This window comes from Pisolithus orientalis (genome assembly GCF_024613125.1).
Source record: "Pisolithus orientalis strain OTSU chromosome Unknown F5J12scaffold_55, whole genome shotgun sequence".
Taxonomy (NCBI): domain Eukaryota; kingdom Fungi; phylum Basidiomycota; class Agaricomycetes; order Boletales; family Pisolithaceae; genus Pisolithus; species Pisolithus orientalis.
The window spans coordinates 75,601-95,683 of record NW_026260836.1 but is presented as its reverse complement, the minus strand read 5'-3'; the positions used below and the strand labels follow the sequence as shown (position 1 = coordinate 95,683).

The following is a 20,083-nucleotide window of genomic DNA, read 5'->3' as shown; positions in this document are numbered from 1 at the left end:
CTTCTGAACCTCTCCCCAGACCTCATCCAGCATTGGAGTTGGTCAGAGTAGGCCTGGACTTGACACTCTGCATCTACTGTAACTACCAACAAGACAACTGGGCCAAGCTCTTACCTCTAGTGGAGTTTGCTTTTAACAATGCACCAAGTGTGACTACTGGAGTTTCTCCCTTCTTTGCCAACAAGGGATACCATCCAAACCTGTCTGTGGTCCCCAACCAAGACTTCACCTCTCCATGGGCTCATGACTATGTCATCAAGCTCTCTGCCCTTCATGACTTCCTCCACTCTGAAATGTCTGCCACTCAGCAGTGCTACCAGGGTCCAGCAGATGCCAAATGCATACCTCCACCTGAGTTCAAGGTTGGAGAACAGGCCTACATCAAAGCCAAGTACTTCTGCTCCACTTGCCCCTCAGAAAAACTCTCTGAAAAGTACTTAGGTCCATTAACCATCTTGGCCGGGCCAGGTATGCACTCCATCACCCTAAAGTTCCATGACTCTATGCACTTGATACACCCAGTCTTCCATGTTTCACAACTGGAAACCATAGCAGCTAACCCCTTCCCAAACTGACGACAACCTCCACCTCTGCCAGTTGACTTTGACAGTGACCTTGAGTACAAAGTGTCAGAGATACTAGACTCTAAGGTGGACCACCATTGCTGCCACTATCTGCACAAACCTGGCCCATACCAACTTCTGCCATAGTACTCTGCCCATATAACCTTCCTCCATGGGCCAGCTCCACCCCTTTCCAAACTCCCTTAAGTACCTTGGAATTTTCTCCACTTGTCTGTCTCACTTCTCAGAAATCACAAAGTAAAATCACAAGTCTATTTTGTAGTAGTACAAAAATACAAACTAAAAACAAAGACCAAAAAAAAAGAAAAACTACTCTACTCCATCACCTGTTCTTCACCACCCTTCTGTCTTTCACCACCTTCCTGCTCTCCTCTGACTTCCTCCTTTCCCTTGTTATCCCCCTCCACACCTTCATCCACCTCCTCATTCTTGTCCTTCACCACCTCCAACTGTGTCCTCTTCCAACCTCCTCCTGTGCACTTGAACTTGGCCACCCTGGCCTCATGTGCATCCTCCCTCCTCATCTCTGCCCACTCTGCCCAGGTGTGGTACAGCCCCCACTCATCAGCTGTCCACTCCATGGCCTCTGCCATCCTGTCATAGTTGTGTCTTGACCCTGGCCAGACTTGGCCCGACACTCATTCAGTCTGGCCTTGGCCTCACCAATCCCTTATCCTCAGATGTCCTAGCACAGTGAACATTGCTTTGCAGTGCATGTCACTTCAGTTGAACTCTGCCCAGTCCTGTCCCAGTCTCCATTACCTTAGTCATACCTTACTAATACTTGTCTTACCAATCATCTTAGCAATCTTTGCAAGACCAGCATTACTGGTCTCCATACTATAGCTACTTCTAGTATATAAACACTTAGATACTCAGCCTGTACTCTCCAGTCTGAAATCAAATAAGTTCCATCTGTAACTCTCAGCCTCAGACTTGGACTGAGACCCATGCAAGGGAATAGCACTGCATCCTCAGTCACTAAGTCCAATCAGTCCACCCCTTTGTATCCTTGTCTTTCCTCCTGATCCTGACCCCCCAGCCTTGCACCCACTTCAGTCTCCAGTCTGGCCTCAACCCAGACATTATGAACTTGACAGTATATCAGACTTGCTACTTGTGTGGGTCTAACACATCATGGCAACAAAGACATGTTTCCAACCTCCCTGTGGCTGCTCTGCCACCAACCCTGACTCCACATCAGCCAGTGGAACTTGCTGCGAGACAGCACTAGCTGCCTTGGGCACCACTAGACAATCCCCAGACCCCATTAGTCCTTCCAGGGGCTTTTCAGCCTGAACATCCAATACTCCTACACCACATCGCCCCATTGCTCCCATCCCCAGTGGTGATCCTGGGGATGAAGGGCCAGACAATGATGACAACAACAGCCATGATGATGATGACCCCAGCAATAGTCCTGGTGATGATGGGCCCAGTGATGATAATCTGGATGAGAATGATCTGGAGGATGAACAAGACTTCCCATACCTGGACACTGCACCCATTGTCATGGCCTTCAAAAGCCTCACAAAGGCCATCAAGCTACTGGCCTGCAACACCTGCACTAGCCAAGCAGGACCAAGTTGCATGAGCCTGATACCTTTGATGGTACTGACCCCAAGAAGCTTTGTGCCTTCTTCATTCAGTGTGAGCTTAATTTTCAAGACTGACCCTGTGCTTTTAGGACCAACTGCACCAAAGTCATCTTTGTGCAGTCTTACCCCAAGGGCATGGCTCTTGAATGGTTCAAGCCAGACTTGCTCAGAGTCAAGGACCCTGATGACCAGCCTCTCTGGATGGACTCCTGGAGGGAGTTCATCCTGGAGTTACAAACCACTCTTGGACCTTATGACCCAGTCACTGACACCAAGAGTCAACTTGACCACTTGCATATGAAAGATAACCAGTGCATCAACAAGTATGTAGTTGACTTTAATTGGCTTGCTTTGCAAGTCCAAGGCTATGGTGATGGTGCACTGCACCATCACTTCTACTCCAGCTCCCAGACCAGATCAAAGATGAGGTCTGTCAGGTTGGCAAGCCCCAGACTCTTCACAAGCTCCACCACCTTGCCCAGGAAATAGATGCATGCTATTGGGAGTGCAAGGAAGAAATCCAATGGGCAAGTAAGCATCAAGGCTCATCTGCCTCCAGCAATAATAAGTCCAGAAGCTCCAGCAACAACAATCAGCCCAAGACCAGTCAAGAGAAAGCCAAGACTGGCAGCAACAACAACCCCAGATCCTCCCCTAAGCTGGCTTCATCAAAGCCAGGAAATAATAACAGCAACTCATCTAAGCCCAAGCCTAGCAAACTCAGGAAGGATGGGAAGCTCACCCCAGAAGAATGCAAGCATTGCATAGATGGAAACCTCTGCATGTTCTGCAGAGGGTCCAGTCATTTTGCTGACAAATGCCCCAAGAAAGCTGGAAAGGCCAAGGCTTGTGCTGCAGCCACCACCAAAGCTGCACTGGCCTCAGGCTCAGGATCTACCCCTGAGACAAAAAAATAGGTAGCAGCTCCCAGGACTCTGCACATACTGGGAGCTGCATTGACTCTGGTTGTGCAAACTTGGAGGCTAGACTCAATGTGCCTGCTCTTTCCAGCCCAAATTCATTAACTCTGTACATCACTATAGAAAATCATGATTTACCTTGGCTTTGTACCCTAGTGGATTCTGGCTCCACTCGTTGTTTTATAGATATTCAATTTGCTAATCAACATTCATTTACCCCTTACTTGGTCTCACCAATCTGACTCTGGCTTTTTGATGGAACATCCACATTTACCAAACCCAAGCAATAGATGTCTCAATCCACTTCATGTCCAGAGATGTCACACTGGTAACCCTGTATCTTGCCCCATTAGATTCTGAGTGTAAAGTAGTTCTTGGGCATAACTGGCTCACCCAATACAATCTGTTGATTGACTGGGTATTGAGCAGTATTACTTTCTAGACTCATACACAAAGAATGCTAACCCTGTCAACACCCTCTGTAAGACTGGTCTCTACCAGTCTTCCTGACCCCAGCCCTAGTGATCAACCCAGCCCTGTGCCATCTGTACTGGTCTTCAACTCCCCAACTCACACACCCCCAAAGGCCCCTCACATCTCTCTAATCAATGCAGCCACCTTCATGTGCACCTGCAAACTTGAAGGGTCAGTCCAATTCCAACTTCAGCTCTGCCCCTTGGACTCAGCCCAAGCCTGATTGGCCTCAGCCTCATCACCCCTGGCCTTACCCAATGTCCCAGAGGAGTACCATGATTTTGCTGATGTCTTCAGTAAAGCCAAGGCCTTGGCACTCCCACCTCACTGGGAGTATGACCTGAAAATAGAGCTTGAAGAAGGGACAACACTGCCATTAGGCACCATATATTTGCTGTCCCCAGTCAAGCTGCAAGCTCTCTGGACCTTCATTGATGAAAACCTCACTACTGGATTCATTTGCTGTGAGTCAAAGTGTGGTTCAGTGGTGAAAACCAACCAAAACCAACACAAAAGACAAAAAGAGTGAGTGGTGGTGTGCCTATGTGGTACCTAGATGGTAGAACCTTTGACCTGGGTGGGTTTTTGCAAACTACAACACTCAAGGATGAGTGCTAAGGGTCGGGGGTGCTCCTGATGAAGAGGGAGCAAGAATGTGATAGAAAGCGACAGGGTAGACTGCTGTCAGCCTACAGAAGGATGGATGGTGACTTAATTTGATGTTCTAAGCTTCACTGAGCTCAGGGAGGGCCTGGAGTGAAGTATATTGATGATAGACAAGGATAAGTGAAGTAGATGATAGTTAGACCCTTAATAAAGTCTCAACTATCAAAGCTGTTGAATGAATTACTGAGTGATGATAAAATGTGAGCAAGAGGGGCTCTCTGATGTCTTCTTTTTTTTTTTTTGCTATCTAAGTACAGTGATTTATATACAGTACAGGGGTGTTGCCCTTGGAAAACAAGGTGCAAACACTTGGTAAGTGATTGGTAACTGATGAGTAAGGAATGTAAGTGATGGGTAATCATCTTGGAAAGCATTGGTAAGCATTGGTAAGGATTAGCAAGCCAAAAAGTGAAGAATCAGTAAGCAGAGTCAAAAGGTTGGTAAGTATTGGCAACAGGTGAGTCAGAGACAGTCAGAATGTCAAAGTATGAGTCAAGTAATGTCAGGAACTGGGAAAGCACACTGGAATCACATTAGGGGAGGCTGTGCATGTCACATCTTGAAGAGATCACTTCTAGGCCAAGGTGGGATGACAGAGAGGCAGCACCAATCTGATGCCAATATAGTACATCCAAAAGTGGACAGGGTGAGTCAGATGTCAAGAGGGGTCAAGCTTTGGGGGTCTGTGGGGTGACAGGAGCATAGGGGATCACAACTTTCCCCCTCAAACCATCCTCTCAGTGAAGCAAACAAAAACTTCATGAATGAGGCTCTGTTGGAAGAGAGGATGAAGGGGGAGTGTCTTCTGCCATATCTTGCAACAAGGAGGCAAGATGTGCATCATACTCATCATGGATGTGATCAGGGAGAGTGGAGAACAGTAGATTATACTGTAGCTGTCACAATCTTGGAAGAATGATGGACAAGACTGGTATGAAGACATTGCAGGGAGTAGGGAGGAAGGATCCATATGCTTCTTGGACCAGAGAGACTGAAATGACCACATAAGACCTTTCCAAGCAAATGACAGACCTGAGGTGACCAAAGAACATCCTCCTAGAGGTCATACTGACAAAAGAACACACTGTCCAAGCTGGATGGGCTGAGAGGGCACAGATGAGGGTGGGATGTACCAGGATGCTTCAGGATGGAAGCTGGTAGGAACTCCTAGCAGATATATGTAGCCATGGTCCCTAGCAAAGGGGACAAGCAAAATGACTGATGTGGAGGCAGCCATATCAGAAGAACCTAGTGAAATGAGCATCTTTTGGAGGGAGTGCTGTAGAAATGTGTGGCATGTGCAAATCCTTTCCAATTTTGGAAGGTAAGATCATGTGGCCTGAGCACTACAAGTGAGTGTGGGAATGGTCTCAGTATCTGCAGAAATGGCAGAGATATGTCGAAAACCAGAATGCCATACACAGGTGCTTAAGAATTTTAACCAGTGCTTAACTCGCTCCCTTTCTTTTTCTTTGGCACTGATGACTCATTCTTGTGTGAGGGATGACTGCTGACATTTCTGGCTGTCCTTCTTCACATGAGGGCTATGGTCTCCACCTCCACTCATCAGCTGTATCCATGTCCACCTCACCAAACACCTTTGGTGTGTGACATCACCCAACTTCCTCCCCCTATGCTGCACTGGTCCTCTTTGTCAAAAAGAAGGATGGCTCCCTCTGGCTCTGTGTAGACTTCCACAGCTTGAACAAAATAACTAAGAAAGACTACTACCCATTACTGCTCATCTCCAACTTCTTGGACTCACCAAGCTGAGCCAAGATCTATACAAAGGTTGATCTCCAGCATGCCTACCATCTTGTCCAGATTTCCCTGGGTGATGAATGGAAGACTGCCTTCTGGACTTGGTATGGTTCCTATGAGTGGTTGGTGATGCCCTTTGGCCTCACCAATGCCCCAGCCACTTTCCAACACTTTGTCAACACAATATTCACTGATATGTTGAATGTCTGTGTGGTTGTCTACCTGGATGACATTCTAATCTACTCTGGAGATAAGGAGTCCCATAAGCAGCATGTCTGAGAGGTGCTCCACTGGCTTTGGCTTCATGGCCTTTATGCAAAGCTGGAGAAATGTGAGTTCCACTTGGACTCAGTTAAATATCTTGGCTTCCACCTTTCCCCTGCTGGCCTCACAATGTTGAAGGAAAAGGTCCAGACCACCTGTGATTGGCCTGAGCCTCACAAGGTCAAAGACATACAATCTTTCCTTGGCTTTGCTAATTTTTACTGCTGGTTCATCTTCAATTACTTGGACATCATTGTACCATTGACCCAGCTTACTTGCAAAGGTGCCCCTTGGAACTTCTCTGAGGAGTGCTGCTGGTCATTCAATAACCTCAAGGCCACCTTCACCACCATGCTGGTCTTAACTCATTTCATCCCTGGGGTCTCCATCACTGTCAAGACCAATGCATTGGACTATGCCATTGCCAGCATTCTATCTATCACCCACAGTGATGGCCAGATACGTCCAGTCACCTTCTACTCCCTGACTCCAACCACCCCAGAGTTGAACTACAATACTCACAATAAGGAATTGCTTGCTCTTTTCAAAGCATTCTGGAGCTGGTGCCACTACCTTGAGGGCTCAGCCTCACCAGTTGATGTTGTTACCAACCACAAGAACCTAGAGTACTGCTCTACCTCCAAAGTACTCACCTGCCACCAAGCTTGCTGGCCAGAATTCCTGTCTCAATTCAATATAGTCATTAGATTCAGACCTGGTAAGCTCAGGGCTAAGCCCAACACCCTAACTAGATGATGGGACATCTACCCCAAAGAGGGGGATAGCAGCTATGCCCAAGTGAACCTGCAGAATCTGAGACTGGTCTTCACCCAGGAGCAGCTAGCAGTCTCCCTCTGTGCCACTTACCTTGAGTACCCAGTCTTATGAGCAGTTGCACTAATGGACATAGAGAAACTACACAATGATATCCTGACTGCACTGCCAGATGACCTGGTCTCACAAATCTGCCTGTCTGATATGTCTGATCCCTGGTGGTCAGTAGATGACACTGGTTTCCTTTGGCTTGATGGAAGGATCTACATGCCAGACTCAAATGACCTTCACCTTAGAGTCTTGCACCTCAAGTGTGACCACCCCCTGTCTGGCCACTTTGGCCAGAACTGCACCCTAGAGCTCATACAGTGAGAGTATACCTGGCCTGGCCTCAGGACATTTGTCAAAGACTATGTCTGGTCCTGCACAGCCTGTGCTCAGGCTAAGGTTCCCTGCCACTGGCCTTATGGCCTCCTCAAACAACTTCCAGTGCCAGAGAAACCATGGAATTCCATATCTATGGATTTCATTGAGCAACTTCTGGCCTCATCCAGCTTCATGGCCATCCTTGTAGCAGTTGACTGGCTTTCCAAGCAGGCCATCTTCATCCCCACACATGACACCATCACAGCCCCAGAACTCACCAAACTTTTCCTACTCCACATCTTTTCAAAGCATGGAGTGCCAGCCCACATAACCTCAGACTGAGGCTCAGAGTTCATCTCCCACTTCTTCTGGTCACTTGGTAAGGCCTTAGGCATGCATCTACATTTCACTTCAGACTACCACCCTGAAGGTGATGGTCAGACCAAATGGGCTAACCAGACCCTGGAACAATACCTCCAAGTGTACTGCAACTACCAGCAGGACAATTGGGCTAACCTGTTACCCCTGGCCAAGTTTGCATACAACAATGCCCCTAGCACCACTACTGGTGTCTCTCCATTCTTTGCTAATAAGGGCTACCACCCTAACATCTTGTTATACCTGGAGCACAATCTTACCTCTGCTTTGGCTCATGATTATGCAGTTGACTTGGACTCACTGCACCAATACCTATGCAAGGAGATGACCCTCACCCAACAATAATACCAAGGCCCAGCCAATGCCAAATGCATGCCAGCTCCAGACTTCAAGGTCAGTGACCAGGTATATGTCAAAGCCAAGTACTTCTGGTCAACCTGGCCTTCCAAGAAGCTCTTGGAGAAGAACCTTGGACCATAGCCAGTCATAGCTCAGGCTGGTACCCACTTGTTCACACTGTGCCTGCTGGACTCAATGTGCACAGTACATCTGGTCTTTCACATTTCCCAAGCTTGAGCCAGCCATCCCTAATACCATCCTGAACCAGACTCAACCACCACCCCCACCAGTCAAAGTCAATGGTGAACTAGAATTTGAGGTAGCAGAAATCCTTGACTCCAAGGTTGACCAGCATTGCTGGTGTTGGCTTCAGTATCTAGTCTGGTGGACCAGCTATGAAGGGGACTGATGAAGAAACCACTTGGGTACTTGCTACAGAGCTAGACAATGTGTCTGAACTCATACAAGAGTTTCACTCCCACTATCCTGGCAAGACCTGGCCCATACCAATGAGGACTGGCTTCAACTGGCCTCAGATTTCTTTTCTGTTTCTCTACCAGTATCTAGTTCCCTTGACCTCATACTTACCTTGTTTTCCTTTTTTTTTTTTTTTCCTCCCTTCCCTTGATTTTCTTACCTTAGCTACCTGAGGCCAAAAATGGACACCAGACACTGGACACAAGACATTGGCAAAAGGAAAAAACATAACAAGACCCTATGCTACAGACTACTCAGCCTTGGCCATGGTTTCATCCTCCCCTCCAGACTCCTCCTTGTCCTTGCCATGGGTCTTCAGCCAGTCAGCCTCCTCATGCAACTCATCAGAATCAAGCTCAGATGAGCCCAAGTCTGAGGGGGACACCACCATTCTGAAGCCATATGATTCATCAAGTAGTGACTTGAGGGCATCAGCAATGTGGCCTGAGTTTTCAACTGTGGTCTCATGGAGCTCAAACAGGCTGGCCAAATTGTTGGCAATCAGCCCTGCCATGTCAATAAGGTGCTCGAGCTTGTCTTCCAAGCCCAAGTACCTATCTGCACTGGCCTCCCTCAGCCTGCTCCCACTGGCCATGGGCTCATTGAGGTCCAAGACCTTGGCCAGCCTCACACTTGTCTTCACCCACTTCTGTTTGCTGGGCTCAGCTTTGGTGTTTTCCTCATTGACCATTCCTCTTCTTGCCTTTGTCAACCCTCCTGATGGCCTTGGGACTGGCCTCAGCATCCTTCCCATCCCTGGGCCAGTGACACTTGCCTTTTGATTGGTTACATCGCACACAGGCAATATGCTTCTTTTTACCATCTGTGATGAACTTGCAGATGGTTTTGGCCCAGGCACAGTAGGTACAACTAAGAGAATTGTCAAGAGGGGTATGCACAAGGTTGGAAAGCTACTCACCTGGGGTCCATGACCACCTTCTTCACCTCCCCCCCAGCCTCATCACCCTCACATCTCTCCTCCTCCTCATGCACCCTTTTCTCCCACTCTGCCCTCTCAGCCTTGGCCTTCTCCCTCACTGCCCTCTTGGCCTCAAGCTGTGCCTTTTCTTCTTGCCAAGCTTGTTCAGCCACCTTTTGTCTCTCCCTTTCCTTTGATTTGGCCTTCATCACCTCTTCCTCATCATTGGTGTCATATCGGATGGCATCATCAATACCTGGGTCCAGTCCATGATGACCTGGCCTTCATGAAGAAGTTTGTGGGGTTGCAGAGGGGAAACCCAGAGAGGAATCTGTAGGGAACCTCAGTAGTCTGTCAAGCTACTAATATTGAGTATAGTACCTGTAGGGAACTATACAAGTTAGTAAGGGTATTCTATCTATATAGAAGTGTACTCACCCTCAGTAGTCTGTCAAGCTACTGAGGGACTAGGTAAATTTTACTAGTGTATGAGTGTGCTCTAACAGCTTATGTAAGCGACATGATCACGTGCCTAAGTCCAAGTAAGGACAGGGGTCATTTCACTCCAACACTTCATTGTTGTTGTCAGTCATGGTGATCAGCCTCAATTTGGACATGATGGATAGGATGTGAAAGAAAGATGCAAAGGGCTTAGTGGGCTACAAGTATCACTTTTTCAAACTCAGCCCACCACTCTTGCAGGGGTCTCATGGGTTCAACCCCTAAGAGGGGGATACTGTCATAGTCATGTCTTGACCCTGGCTGGACTCAGCCTTGCACTCATTCAGTCCAGCCTCAGCCTTGCCAATCCCTTATCCCCAGATGACCTAGTGTGGTGAACACTGCTTTGCAGTGTGTGTCACTTCAGTTGAACTCTGCCCTGTCCTGGTCTCTGTTACCTTAGTCATACCTTACTAATACTTGTCTTACTAATCATCTTAGCAATCTTTGCAAGACCAGCATTACTGGTCTCCATACTATAGCTACTTCTAGTATATAAACACTTAGATACTCAGCCTGTACTCTCCAGTCTGAAATCAAATAAGTTCTATCTGTAACTCTTGGCCTCAGACTTGGACTGTGACCCATGCAAGGGAATAGCACTGTGTCCTCAGTTGCTAAGTCCAATCAGTCCATCCCTTTGTATCTTTGTCTTTCCTCCTGATCCTGACCCCTCAGCCTTGCACCTGCTTCAGTCTCTGGTCTGGCCTCAACCTGGACATTATGAACTTGACACATCCACTCCACTGCCTCCACCATCCCCTTGAAGGCTAGTGCTCCCCTCTCATGTGCTTCTGCATGCCTCTCCATGGCCTGCAGCTGCCACTCCACTCCCACTCCACCCACTGTGTGTGGACCCTCACCCCTGAAGGGCCCTTGTGTGGTGTTGCTGGTTCCTCCTCCTCTTCACCTACCTCCCACTTGTTGTCCACCTCCTCTGGCTCCATTGCCATTGCCATTGCCTTCCCTCATGGCCTTTTCTTCTTCTCCCCTTGGGAGCTCCCTGTCCCCACTCTTTTTTGTGATGGCCCTGCCACCATGTCCTCCTTCATCCAGCTACATACCTTCTTTTTATTTTGACAGTGTACACAGGCCCTGGTCTTCCCTGACCCCTGTTCACACTGACCTGCCATTTGACCTGCTGTACAGTGGGTGCACAGGGCCCTCCTGGGTGCAGTGACCACCACAGAGGTCCCAGGGGCCCTCTAGGCAGTGTTGACATTGTATACTGTGCTGCATAACCTGTGAAATTCAACTTACAAGTCAGTTCCACCTGACTCATAGTGCTCTGCCACTCACCTTTGCACAGCCTCATCCCACCTGGCCTGAGCCCTCTCCTCTGAGACCCTCTGCCTCTACCTCTCTGCCTCCTCCACTGCCAGCTTCTTTTGCACCTCTTCTTCCTCTGCCACTTTCTTCCTTCAAGCCTCTTCCTCCTCTCGTTGCCTCCACTCCACTTCCAATTGCACCTCCACCACCTTGAATTGTTTGGCCTCCTCCCACTTGGCCTTGTGCTTTCTCTCCATCTGCTCTGCCTCCTCCCATTGGCAGGCCTTCTCTGTGGTCTTCTCCCTCTCAGTGTTAGTCAAGTCATTGGTGAGGATGACTAAGGCCTTGTCTGTGACCTGGGAGTAGTTGTGGGAGTGCCCTGGAGTTGGCTGGGGGGTTCTGCTCTGGTGCTGGGAAGACATGATGATGTGGGGAAAATACAAAGGTTCAGTACCCTAACACATGTTTTTAAGTGGGTCCTTCAAACTCTGATGGAGCTCTGATGCAGCTAGACCTGTTGTCCTTGAGGCATCAAAATAATTTCAAAATGATTGACTCATGTTGATCCCATTCTGTACATGTGGCCTTCAGGGGTTCAGGCCCTAAGGGGGGGGGGCACTGTCATGACCATGTATTTATCCTAAGTCCCCACTTGCTCCATGCTCTACTCTGCTAGTCTTTTCACTCACTCCATACCAACTTTGCCTGCCCTCTGTCACTTATAAACCTTCTCCAACCTGACTACTGTCAGACTTGGTACCAGCCACCATTGGACCATGCAGACTGTCCTCTAAGAGGTCATGTGACCTTTCTTTGGACTTCCCCTTGACAGCATGCACCTCATCATTTGGGTGTGTTCTGTGTTACTTGTCATATGTTCTCTGTCTTCCCTTCATTTGTCATCCAGGAAGTTTTACTTGAAAATTTATGAGTCTCTGTACATCAGTTCTGATTCTGGTTACTGTACCTCTGTAGTAGTATGAAAGCATGTACAGTACTCTGCTGTTCTTCAGTACAAATACCAACTGAGTTCCTACTCCTCTCTCCATCTTCTGTCTGGTCTCTACCTCTGAAATATGAGGTCTGAGATTATGCAAGGGGGTAGCACATGAGCTAAACCTGATGCCCTCACTCCATGGTCTCCAGACCTCTGTGCACCCTTGGTGCAGCCTCCAGGCCCAGACTTGGCCAGTCCCAGCCCTCAACACCTTCCCTGTTCCCCATTGGCACTTGGTTTCAGTGGTTTTTGGGTCTGGTCTCCACCCTTGGCCTTTGCTACACTGGCCTTGGAGCCCTGGCCCCCCTTTTCAGCCCCTAGACTGCTAGTTACTGGCCTGTCTGGCCTTGGTTTAGCATGTCCACACTCATCTGGACTTGTCTAAAGCTGGTCTGCCACTTCTCTTGGCCTTCTCTCCCTCACTATTGGCCATTCCAGCCTCAGTCTGATTCAGCCACCTCACCTGGACTTGTCTAGGCCTGCTACTAGGTCTTAGACTGGTCCTGGCCTTCCTCAGGCCCTCCTGTCCCTTGTCCCAGTCCTGCACTAGCCTCCTGGCCTTGGGAAGAGCACTTGTCCTTCAGACTTGCTCCTGGCCCTTGGTTCAGGTGGTCCCAGCTCATGCATGATACCTCCATTTCAGTCTAGGACTGGTCTGCTGGCCTTCTGGTCCTTAGCCTGGTCCCCAACCTCTTTTCTGGCCTCTCTTTTCACTGGAGGCACACCTGGGCATACCAGCCCTTCTCCTTTCCTGTACCTGCCTCTCTGGCCTCAGCATGGTGCTTGTCCTTTGGACTTGTCCCCAGCCCTTGGCTTGGGTACTCTTGTCTGGCACTCAACAACCCCAGTTTTGGTCTAGGACAGGTCTGCTGGTCCTCCAGCCCCTATCCTGGTCCTGGACCTTATTGCGGTCCTGGACCTTATTCTTGTCTGGTGTTTCATCTCTGGACTTCCTCATAACCTCTGACTGGTCTTGCTTACTCTGGACTTCCTTCTTTTCTTTTGGCTGGTCTCCTGTCTCTGGCCTCCCTCAGCCTCTGATACCCCTTTGGTAGCTCTGTGCTACCCCCTTGTCACTCCTTTGGCCTTTGGGCCTCTCCCTCCTCCTGGAACTACCCCTGACCTCTACCCCAGTGCTATGGTCTTGACCTAGCACCTTTGTCTGGTCCTTGGTGGACCCAGCCTTGGTTCTTTCTTGGTATCTGACCCCCTGTTTAACTGGCCTTGTCAACCCATTAGGGACTGAAGTACCTAGGCTGTAGGGAACCAACTAGCCCACTCAATAGGCACCTGTTGGTAGCCAAGTGTAGAGCAGTCACCTATCCCTGCCTAATACTAAATTTTGCTAACCCCCCTGACATCAACCCTGCCTTGGAGCATTAATTTGCTTGCAAGACAACCCTGGGCCTTGGCCCATCTGACAAACCCCCAACTCTGCTGGTCTTCTTCCCAGTTTGCCCACTTGCCCCAGAACTTGTATGTTCATGAGGCCCCTTTGGGCACCAGCTAACCACTCATCTTCCCCCTAACCATTGTTACTGTCACCCCACCATTGACTCTGGAACTCTGGTCCTATCCACTCTCCTGACTCTGATCTTACTGGTTGTCTTTGGCCTGCTGGCCTTCACTGGCCTTCTTGTTTCCTCTTGGGCTCTGGTTCCAGCCTTCATACCCCAACTTTTGACTCCAACACTCCTTACTACCCCTGTACCAGCCTGCCCTGCCCTGCTGGTCTTGTATCTCTGGTTTTAAAGCTTTTCCTGGCCTTGTAAAAGCTTCCCAGAACCAGTCTTGACACTTGTTAAGCCAGTCTCTGCATTTTCAGTACTCAGACTTACAACTCCAGTGGTAGGACTCCTACTACCCCATCCAGTACTCCTCTTGATGGTCCTGGCCTGTACCTTGTACCCCTATAGACTTGGGAAGTCTACCCTAAGAGGGGGATAATGGACCTCACTAGTGACCTACTCTTGTCCACACCCCAGTTTGTTACCTCTCTGGTGCCCTTGGCACAACCCTACTTAGTCCCTGCACACCAGTTCCCAGTCCCTTGGCCTGGTTCTTGCATACCAAGGCACCCCCAAACCACCCACCCCTGGGCCATTCCCAGCCCTTGACATTAGTATTGGTGTTCTGGTCTCACTACCTCAGTAGTCCTCAGCCTTGGTGATTATGTGTCCACCAGTCTCCCCAGTCTTGGCCTCCTGTTGTCAGCCCTTCAGCTGGATAACCCCTAGGCCTCATCCAGTCCCCAGACCCCCTGAACTGGTCCTCCAATGACTTTTAGCCCTTGGGCTTCTTGCCACAAGAAAACCCACCTCCAACCAACTCCAGACACCCCTAAACTGGACTCAACAGACTCACCTCTTGCTGACATCCCTAGGCCTTCATTGAACCAGTCTTATGACCTGCTGGTCCCTGGTTCATGCCTAGCTATGTCCAGCCCTCTGGTCCTTGTCCAGACTCAACTCTAGCTGTCCTAGACAGCCCCCCCAAGCCCTCTCCAGCCTGTTCCAAGGTACTTGGCACTCAGCCTTGCCACTCCTGGCCTCTGATTGCATCTTGCTACCCCTAGTTACCCCAGTCTCAGTGTTAGCCCACCAGCCTACACTGTTTTGGCCTCCTGTTATCAGCCCACCAGCTGGATAGCACCTCAGGTCACCTCTAATCACCCCAAACCCCTCCAACCTCTTCAGACCAGCCTTCAGCCAGTTGCTCTGGCCCTGCCCAACCCCATACCAGTCTCCCTTTGACATTTCTGGCCTTACAGCCCTGTCTGACTCCAGACCAGTCTCCAGCTAGCCCTTCTGGCCCTCACTGGCTCCTGACTGATCCCCACCTGGCTTTTCTAAGCCCTCCCTAACCATTATACTGGTCTCCAGCTGGCCCCTCTGGTCCTCTCTGACCCTCAGACTTGTTCCCAGCCTTCCCAGCCTTCTGTCCCCTTAACTGGTCTTCAGTCTTGCTGTTTCCCCCAGTCTGTGCTTTGGCACAACTTACTCTGGCCACCCTCAGTCTTAGCCTTTGGCTTTGACCCCTGCCTCTAGCTCTGGTTTCCTGTTCCCCTGTTACATGTTTTCTCAGTTTTCTGTTATCTATTCTCTTTTTCAGTAGATACATGTTTTCAGACCCTGTGACCCCCTGGAGCAGACCTTGGACCTGTCCCAGCCTTCTTGGCACTTTCATGACCCTCTGTACCCCTGCAATGCACTCCCAGTCCAACCAGTGCATTCCTAGACTGGTTCCCCAGTCTTCCTGGCACCCACCTGGCCTTTGTGCCACTCCAGTATCACTCAGGAGCACATCAGTACACTCCTGGACCATCCTTTGGTCACCTCTGGACCTCTCTGGACCCTCTTGGCCTCCATGTTGCCCTGAACTGGCTTTGAAGCACACCTCCAGTCCTAGTGGCATACCCCTGGTACATTTGTTGGACATTACCAGTCCCCTGTACATTTCCAGCCTCCAGTTTTCCCTGACCCAGCTCTGAAGCACACACCCCTGAGCCTTGCTTGGTCACTCCTGGCCTCCTTGTTGCCTTGACCCACCCCCAAGGTGTGACTCCAGCCCCCTGAAACACTGGCTTCAGCTTCTGCTGTCTCAAGAAACCCCTGTCCAGCTGGTCTAATCACTTCTGGACTCAGCTTTGCCTTGTCCCAGCCTGTTGAGCTACCAGGCAGCCTCCTAGACTGGTCTCCAGCCCTCCTTGTTGTCGCTTCTCTGGCCTCAGGTTCCCAGAACACTCCTTGGTCTTGATCCTTGTCCCCAGACCTGGCTTATGCCATTCCACTCTGAACTACCAGACCTCTGGTCATCGCTGCCCTGTTTCCTGGCCTACAGGCTCACCCTTGGCACTGTGTGTGCACTCAGACTCACTGCTAGTCATGTGACTACATTGTCTAACCCTCTGAGCATGTTTCTCTATGGAACCTCATGGGCTTGGTTCCTAAGAGGGGGATACTGTCATATCCATGACTCTCAGACTCAATCCTGGTTCAGTCCAGGCCCCTGGCCCCTATCTCTGGTCAAGTCTGGTCTAGTCTGGCCTAGAAAACCTAACTCCAGCCCTAGAAAACCCAACTCCAGCCTAAATAACTCAAGTCCAGTCATCTACCCCTATCTCCAGTCCACTCCAGCCTCCTGGCCTTGCACTGCTCCACTCTGGTCCTCCCAGGTCCATGTCTGGGTCACCCAGACATAACTCTGGTCTGTTTTCCATTGTTTGTACTATATTTAGTCTAGTCCTTTTGTCTGACTCTGGTCATGCCAGTCACCCAGACTTTGACTATTAGCCTCAGCACAGCCTCTGTGGCTGTACACACTCTTGCTAATCATCTTGCTAATAGCTTATTCACAAGTCCAGCTTCACATTCATTACTCCAGACCAGCCTCATGTATTTAACCCCTGTACATACTTTGTAGCACCTCAGTCAGAATATCAACTTAGTATTACCCTCAACTTAGTATTACCCTCAACTCTGTACTACCCTTGGATCTACTATATAGCTAAGGCTGAGCCTTAAGCTATCCCCAGCCCCTGTCCCAGACCTCTCCCTGGCTTGCATAAGGGTACAGCACATAAGCTGAGACCAAGGGAGGTAGATCCAACCCTGGACCAGCTTCCCCTTGTGTGTGCTCCAAGAATGGTCACTTTCCCACACTCCTGGCCTTAACTCTGGTCCAACCAGACTTGGCCCCTGTCTGCCAGCCTTGATTCTAGTCAACTGGACTTAGCCCCTGACACCCAGTCTTGAAGCCCAGTCACTTGAGGGTAAACCTGTACTTCACACCTTTGTTGCATCTGAAGGTGTGCCAAGTGCATCACATCATGCTTTTGAATGAGTGCAAACACAACAAATGGGAATGAGTGGTGAGTGGAAAACTATTGGTCATGATACTGCAATGCCCATTGACAATGTTCTTGCAGGCCCAACTTTGTTGCCCAATCATCCTCAATCCCACCAATTCCATACAGAAAGAGTGTGGGGAAAGCAGCTGCAAGTGGATTTGGACTCCCATTCCTCATAGCATCTGAGCAAAAATCCATGATAGGTGTGGTGCCATGGTGCATGACATAACCCCCTTCCTGAGTTGAACCATTCAGGTTGGCAAGAGCATGGACATCAGCTCCAAAGATGACATCTTTGTGAGGTCTGTATCAGTCACAGTGAGGACATGCAGAGGTAAGACATCACCTAACCAAGAATATCAATGACAGGGCACAGCTTTGGGCAGAGACATGTAGACATACTGTGATTGTCAATTCCACTCACACTGTCATCCTCCATTGCCATCACATTGTTGTCCTCCATGATTAAGTCTGCCATCTCAAGAGATATGTCTGTGAGATATGGAGTGCCAGAGGTGAGACATCTGTTACAATCATGAGACCTGGGAGGTGACCTGCCTTCACAATCAATCATGTCAGTCATTGCATACCCCTCTCACTCACAGACAGCCATGAGCTCATCCTCATCTAGGTGAATCAAGGCCTCAATTTCAGGAGGTATGTTGTCATCTGGAAGTTCATTAATACATTCTTCTGATATGTTGATGTCTCTGTAGATGTTATTGTTTTCTCACAACCATTGGAGTGCATTGCATATTGCATCACATCAGACATGGAAGGTGTGGTTTAGCCAGTTTGTGGGCAGCTGCTTGGTGGCCATAAAGTGATTGTGAGAATGTTGCTCATAGAGTGCATGGTGTGAGGTATCATATGTCCTTGCACCATGTCCATGATAGCTGAACTGTTTATTTCATACAGTGTGACATTACCAGCCATTGCCCACTGCAGATGTCTAGGGTTGAATGATTGTGATCCATCCCTTAGGTACAACTTGAACACATAACAATATGGATAGTGACATGCAATGAGGGGAGTTTCAACAAATGTTAGTTTGCACAGAACAAGAGGCAGGTCTCCAAGCCATAGGTTGTTGTTGAGTGCCAGACATGGCAAGTGATTTGCATGCAAGGCTCAGAGACATTCATGACATACCCACCCATGGCCAGCATCATCCACATGTGTACCCAATATCAGAAGACCATACCAAAGGGAGTGAGCTGGATGGGCTTTCTGTGGATGAAAATGCCATTGTATGTTGGGTAGGTCTATCATGGTCTGCATCTCTCCATGTTTTCCCATGATTTCCTGACCACAGATGATGCAGATTGCACATCATTGAGCCTCATTGCCTGTGGTGTCAACAAAACCTGAAATGCAATTCTGCACCTCATGTGTGGTATGTCAAAGTTGCACAACACCCCTGACTTCCTCTTGGAGTGGAGTAGGAGTGGGTTGGGCTGCAGAATACAAGGGTCAAAGTCTGAAGTGAATCTGACCACTGGGTGGTGAGATATGCAATGAACAAGGAGCAGAGGAGTACAGAGGGAAGTTTCAGGGACAGAGGTTGGAGTCAGAGTTTGGAGGTCAGATGGGAGGGCATTGGGTTCAGCTAGTGCACTGCCCCCTTACATGAGCTCAGCCCTCATATTTCGGAGGGAGAGTGGACTCAGAGGGAGTTGGAAGTGGGGACTTTATTGTCAATATTCATACTGATTACATCAGAGTATTACATGGCCTTATACACAATATAGGTCAAGGGCAGGGCAGTGTAGAATGCAAGCCAATAAACATATAACAGGTTAGGAGTACCTCTGACACAAGGGATAGAGGATAGGGATGACAGGGACCTTAACTGAGACAAGGGAACTACTACAATAAGGGGAAAAAGGGTAAATACTGATGCAGTGGAAGAATGGAGAAAAGCTGACACAAGGGTAGAACCCTAACTGGAATGTAGGGTGGTAAGTCTGACATCCTGCCAAGCTGACCAAGGTCCTGGAGGAGGCACAGGTGAAGATCTAGCCTTCACATGACTGGCCTGAGAGTGGAGGTGGTTGGAGGTGGTTGGAATGTGGACAGGGGACCTTGGAGAGGTGCAGAGATGTGTCAGGAGGGTTGGAGAAGTGTGGGAATGTGTCGGAAGAGGGTGGAGAAAGGTTCCCAGGGTGCAGAAGAGGGCAGAGTAGATGTTAGGGGCTTATGCTGATGTCATGGTCATGACATGGTAGGCAACTGCATGTAAAGGTGTGTGTCCACACTATCAACTTCATTGTGCTCAACAATGCTTGTCTTTGGCACACAGGGTTCCCCCCATTTTGGATGTTTTGCTCTCAACCACACCTGTTGCTCACTGTTGGCTTTGCTGTTTGCACTTCAATGCCATGTTGCCTTTGGCAGCTGCAGCCAGAGAAATGTGATCTTTGACATTGTTGGGAAGCAGATGAATTGCTGGACCAAGATCAGCCCACTTTTGTAATTTCAGAGACAGTGTACCAGAGGGAGCAGCCTTGAGTACCTCTTGGCATGTGAGATGTCCCCACAACTCAGGCATCAGTGCTCAGATTTGCACAGGTCAGATATACTACATGTCTTATATGTTGCCCCAACCCCTTTCCCTAAGGCCCCTTTACAATTGACATCCCATGCACCCCTTAAAAGAAATCACTCAAATATGACCTCATGCCCTAAGGGTATTCTCCAGCCATCTGTTACAGTCATTGACCATGACATCCAGTGCAGAACCTACCAATGGTGCCCATGTGCAGTCTGAGATCTCAGCCATTGATGATCCCACAGATTTGAATACCATAGATGACATAACAGAGGTCTCCACAGAGTGACATGCCACCAGCACTAGCCAAAATAGTAGACAATCTCAAGCAGAGTGATGTGGCCTTCTACATGGCCACACTGAACATTGCCAGTTGAGGTGGATTTTTCATGGGGC

The 20,083-nt window shown here is 49.2% G+C and overlaps 2 protein-coding genes across 2 annotated transcripts; both read right to left on the bottom strand.

Moving 5' to 3' along the window:
- Positions 1 to 13,883: 13,883 nt before the first annotated feature.
- Positions 13,884 to 16,506, bottom strand: F5J12DRAFT_786355 (uncharacterized protein; the record flags this gene model as incomplete). Its single annotated transcript, XM_051743428.1, has 9 exons — positions 13,884 to 14,084; positions 14,126 to 14,197; positions 14,358 to 14,399; positions 14,810 to 15,063; positions 15,152 to 15,266; positions 15,288 to 15,691; positions 15,787 to 16,058; positions 16,134 to 16,141; positions 16,402 to 16,506. 9 exons carry the CDS (start codon positions 16,504 to 16,506, stop codon positions 13,884 to 13,886), a joined length of 1,473 nt encoding a protein of 490 aa, XP_051595408.1.
- Positions 16,507 to 18,935: 2,429 nt separating this feature from the next.
- F5J12DRAFT_786354 (uncharacterized protein) lies at positions 18,936 to 19,687 on the bottom strand (the record flags this gene model as incomplete). The annotated part of the gene is made up of 3 exons (XM_051743427.1): positions 18,936 to 19,005; positions 19,125 to 19,220; positions 19,488 to 19,687. 3 exons carry the CDS (start codon positions 19,685 to 19,687, stop codon positions 18,936 to 18,938), a joined length of 366 nt encoding a protein of 121 aa, XP_051595407.1.
- Between the last annotated feature and the right edge of the window lie 396 nt (positions 19,688 to 20,083).